Source organism: Corapipo altera, unplaced genomic scaffold (genome assembly GCF_003945725.1).
Source record: "Corapipo altera isolate COAL_440 unplaced genomic scaffold, ASM394572v1 126, whole genome shotgun sequence".
Lineage (NCBI taxonomy): Eukaryota > Metazoa > Chordata > Aves > Passeriformes > Pipridae > Corapipo > Corapipo altera.
Genome location: NW_020884937.1, coordinates 3,924,234 through 3,929,610, shown reverse-complemented (window position 1 = coordinate 3,929,610; position 5,377 = coordinate 3,924,234). Strand labels below are relative to the sequence as shown.

The 5,377-nt window shown below is 38.5% G+C and overlaps 1 protein-coding gene across 1 annotated transcript in view; it reads left to right on the top strand.

The window, feature by feature from the left end:
- The window catches only part of MYL3 (myosin light chain 3), a 7,117-nt gene extending 2,585 nt beyond the window's left edge, over positions 1–4,532 (top strand). The window contains exons 3-5 of the mRNA XM_027660614.1: positions 885–962; positions 1,951–1,986; positions 4,216–4,532. Of these exons, the coding sequence (XP_027516415.1) occupies positions 885–962; positions 1,951–1,979 (107 nt within the window). The 3' untranslated portion in view covers positions 1,980–1,986; positions 4,216–4,532. The remainder of the gene's footprint in view (positions 1–884; positions 963–1,950; positions 1,987–4,215) is intronic.
- Positions 4,533–5,377: the final 845 nt, after the last annotated feature.

The following is a 5,377-nucleotide window of genomic DNA, read 5'->3' as shown; positions in this document are numbered from 1 at the left end:
TTATTTTATTTTATTTTATTTTATTTTATTTTATTTTATTTTATTTTATTTTATTTTATTTTATTATATTTAATTTCATTTAATTTTATTTGATTTTGTTTTATTTCATTTTATTATTTTATTTTATTATTTTATTATTTACTTCATTTTATTTTATTTTAATAATCTCTGAATTCCCAAATAATGTCTTCTCTCTCTCTCTCCCATGTTTATTGGGAATCTCTGAATTCCCAAACAATTTTTTCTCTCTCTCTCTCATGTTCTTTGGGAATCTCAGAATTCCCAAATAATGTTTTCTCTCTCTCGTGTTCTTTGGGAATCTCTGAATTCCCAAACAATTTTTTCTCTCTCTCTCTCTCATGTTCTTTGGGAATCTCAGAATTCCCAAATAATATTTTCTCTCTCTCGTGTTCTTTGGGAATCTCTGAATTCCCAAACAATGTTTTCTCTCTCTCTCCCGTGTTCTTTGGGAATCTCTGAATTCCCAAATAATGTTTTCTCTCTCTCGTGTTTTTTGGGAATCTCGGAATTCCCAAACAACGTTTTCTCTCTCTCTCTCTCATTGTCTTTGGGAATCTCTGAATTCCCAAACAACGTTTTCTCTCTCTCTCTCCTGTGTTCTCTGAGAATCTCAGAATTCCCAAACAATGTTTTCTCTCTCTCGTGTTTTTTGGGAATCTCGGAATTCCCAAACAATGTTTTCTCTCTCTCTCTCTCTCCTGTGTTCTTTGGGAATCTCTGAATTCCCAAACGTTTTCTCTCTCTCTCTCCTGTGTTCTCTGGGAATCTCAGAATTCCCAAATAATGTCTTCTCTCTCTCTCCCGTGTCCTTTGGGAATCTCTGAATTCCCATCTAACATTCCCGGGTTTTGTTTTCCGTGCAGGTGAGAGGCTGACGGAGGAGGAGGTCGATAAACTCATGGCTGGGCAGGAAGATGCCAACGGTTGCATCAACTACGAAGGTGGGTCTGAAGACTTTACTAAACTTATCCTGAAAAAGTTCAAATCCATGGAAAACCTGAAGCAGGACATGTGCTTTCCCAAATTTTAGACACATTCAGAGTCTCTAATTCATCTGGTAAATTCTATTTATTGAAGGTTAATTCGATTTTTTGTAAATATTATTTTACTTTAATCTATGTTTATTTTATTTTATTTTACTTTATTTTAATCCACTTTATTTTAGTTTAGTTTTATTTTACTTTTATTTTATTTTATTTCATTAATTAATTAATTTAATTCAATTTAATTCAATTTAATTTAATTTAATTTCATTTCATTTCATTTCATTTCATTATTTATTTTATTTTAGTTCCTTAATTTCATTTTTTAATTTTTTTTTTTATTTTACTTAATTTTATTTTTTGTGATTCCACCTGAAATCACTTTCGAATTTCTCCTTTACTTTTCTGGAACTCATTTAATCCCTTCCTTCCTTCCTTTATCACTTTCTTCCTTCCTTCCTTTCCTTTTTTTTATTGTTTTATTTTAGTTTTTATTTTATTTTATTTTCTATTTTATTTTATTTTATATTTTATTTTATGTTTTTTATTTTTTATTTTTTATTTTATTTTTTATTTTATTTTTTTTTTATTTTTATTTTATTTTATTTTTTAATTTTTATTATTTCATTTTATTTTATTATTTACTTTTATTATTTAATTTAATTTTATTTTATTTCATTTTAAGGATAACCAGTGACCATTGTATCATCCTGGGGATTTAATTGATCTGTCATGTTCACAATAATAAAATTAACACATTTAATAAATATTTGGGTCAATGCTCTCCTTCTATTTACAAATCCCATGAATTAATAAATTAACGAAAATCACAGAACGAGCGAATTATTACATCAAAACCTCTATTTCTTTTCTTTTGAAATTCAAAATTATATAAAATTGGATTTTATTTAAAATAGAGACGACTCTTCCTTTTTTTTTTCCCCAGCTTTTGTGAAACACATCATGGCAAACTGAATTCCAGGTGAGTCTTCCCTCTGATTCCCACAGAACATTTTATTGGATTTAATTGCAATCCTCAAAGGACGGGTATTTTTTCATGTTGACTTAAAAATCCCTGGATTTGGGGTATTTTGGGATCCTGGGACTTCTAAAAAACCGAGGAGAGGGAACTGAGCTGAGCGGGGAAAAAACAGAAGGAAAAAGAGATAAGAAGGAACAACAAAACCTTTTCCAGGAGGATAATTAGCGGCCTCCCATAAATGTGCATCCCAACCCCTCGTGCCAAAGGGATTTATTTCCCAGGAAAAGACTTTTTCCGGCACTTTTCCCGGCTTTGGGCAGTCGTGGTGTCCAACCTGCAGCAGCCCTGAGGGAACTTTGCCGCCGGCGTTTCCTTCTCATCCCTCATTCCCGCTTTCCTGGAAAAGCTGGAACTCTCCATCCCACTCCTGGGGAAGGAAGTGACCAACTCTATCCCTTCAGGAAAGGATCTGCTGATCCTGGGAAAAGCAGGGCCTTTGTTTATCCGGCTTGGTTTGGGTTTGCTCTGCTGGGTTTGATTCTTTTCCCTCTGTCTGGAATTGTTTTTCCGGCTGATCCCAGCTCGGTTTTGGTTTTGGAGCTGACTTTTCCCAGAGCTGTCTGTTGTGGGGGGACTTGGAATCATGTTCCCTCTCCCCTCAGGGAGGGAGTTCAGTCGGAATCACATCCAGGTTTTTGGGCACTTTTGTTCCGAGATATAATTGAACCAAAACCTAAAGAAGCTAAAAAAAGATAACTTGGGTTTTTTGGGGTATTTTATCTTTTTTTTTTTTTTTTTTTTCCTCCTTATTATGATCCATTTTGCTTTCTTAAAAAGACATTTACCTTTGAACTTTGGGTTTTCCAACCCTGGTTCCCATTTTTTTGTTCCAAAGGTCTGGACTGGGCAATCCCACAGCCATGGAAGGAAATCCCAAAACCAGCATGAGCTTTCCACGTTGTTTAGGGATATTTTCAACCCTTAATCCAAACCCACTGCCAAGGGAAAATCCCATGAATTTAATTTGTGTTAAATTCTTTAAGACAAAAAACCCTTGTGTTACAAACCCACCATATTTAACTTTAAACCCATCAGCTCCAGCTGCAGGGACAAGGGGTGCACAGAGGCCCCATTCCCTGTCCCACAGGCAGGTTCATGGTGTTCTTGGGATGCTCCAGGTGTTTTACATACCCATGGATGGGATAAAGAGCCCATGGAAAACCAATTTTTCCATCCAGGACATCTCCAGGTGGTACCAGGAGGTGCGGGAAACGAATTGAAACCTTTGGCTTCATCTCACGTGGCTGTGGATGAAATCCCAGAATGTCCCATCAGTGTTTCACTGGCTGACAAAGTCTCCCTCTTTAGACCAAGACTAAACCAACTATATAAATCTCATGTATGCAGGGAATATTCCTAATCTTTACAGAAAAAACTGGAAAAGTCAAATCCCCAGCAATCAGCAACAAACAAAACCTTGTTGATGTTTTTTTCTCAGCTCTGGAAGGTCTGAGGTGCCTCTAAGGAGGTGTTTACACCTGGGTCCAGCCCTAAAATGGGTCCAGTTGGATGGAGAATTCCCAGTGATTCACCTCATCCAGGAAGGGATGTGGATGGAGTGAGAAGGACAAAGCTTTTCCAATCCATATGGGGATGTCCTGAATGCCTTGGGGGTCTCAAATTGCACCAGATCCTTCTGGTTTAGGAGCTCATGAGGATCTCAGATTGAATCAAATCCTTGTGGTTTAAGAACTGACCAAAATCTCAGATTGCATCAAATCTTTATGGATTAGGAACTGATGAGGATTTCAAATCAAATCCTTCTGGATTAGGAACTCATGAGGATCTCAGGCTGCACCAGATCCTTGTGGTTTAGGAATCAAATCCTGCCTGAAATCCAGGTGTTATCCAAGAGAAATCCCTGAGCTCCAACGTTGCTGTTGGGAGACTAAAAACAGACAAAGAAAAGTGGGAACAGCCCTCCAGTAGCTCAAGAACTGGGATGTTTTCCTGGAGAGCTGAGCCTTCCCCCTGGATTCCCGCCTGGCAATGCCTCTCCTGTCACTGCTTCCCATGTTTTATCCATCCCTGAGAAAAGATTGGAGGGTTGGGAATGACTGGGACAATTCTGCCAAGCTCAGATCCAAGGGGTTGCTCGAGGCTGATTCCTGCTGGGATGGGGGTTCCTTCTTTTTTCCTCTAATGCTTCAAAATAACTTTATTTTCTAGGCCGAGATAAGCACCGAGATTCCCTTGGAATTCCAAGGACTGGAATGTCTCCTCGTTTCTCAGCCCAAATTCCCATCTCAGAGCCACAAAAAGTGCTGTCCCTGAAGATATTTGGATAAATATTCCTTTGGTTGGTTTGTCCTGTTTCCTCCTGGGAAGAGGGTGATCCCTGAGGAGCTTCAACACACTCAGGAAGCTGAAGAAACTGGAATCCAAGCAAGGAATACCTGGGAATTCTTTCTGACACGGGATATAAATGGGAATACAAAATTAAGGGAGAGGGGAGAAAAAGGGAATCATTTTTTCATGGCTAAATCAATAAAGAAATGTATTTGTCATTTGACCATTTCCTTCCTTTTTTTTTTTTTTTCCCCTCCAAACCAACTTTGTGTTTATTGCATGGAAGAGAGAAAAGAAACTAAATCAGGGGTAAAAATCTTATTTAATCGAGGAATATTCTTAATCTTTGGAGAAAGAACAGAATCTTTGGAGCACACAGAACCCTGTTCACATGTTTTTCAGATAAAAGAGAGAAGATGTAAAAGGAAAAAAACAACCAAGAAAACACGATGTTTGCTAAAATACCTCTTTTCTCCACAAGGATTGCTTCCCATTCCGACAGCCTGCCCTAAAAAAAACATGGAAAAGCAGCTTTAATCTGCAAATTTTTGCAGTAAAACCTGGGATTCTCTGGGTTTCCTCGTTGTCTGGGTGAGGGAGGGGGAAGAGGGAATAAAACAGTGGGAAAAACCTCAGGGCGGGCAGAGGGAAGTTGAGGAGTGTGAAAAAGGGCAGGGATTAGGAGGGGTCGTTTTCTGGGGGATAAGAATTCCAAGGGTAAGGAAAGAAATCCTCAGGGGCTGGGAAAAGGAGCCGCTGGAAGCTGGGAGGATTTGTTGGGAAATGCCAAAGTTTCTGAATATTCACCAGGCTCTTTGAGCAGGAGGGGTTGAGAAAATAACTAGTTCAAGGCTTGGGGGAGGAAAGGGAAGCAGGGAAATATGGGAATACCGGGATACAAAGTGCATGGAAGTCAGGTCACCCCCCCAGGGGAGAATTGCTGGGGAGAGGAGAACACCAACTATCAAAGTCTGGGGAGATACAAACAATAATTTCCCTTCCCTTCCCTTCCCTTCCCTTCCCTTCCCTTCCCTTCCCTTCC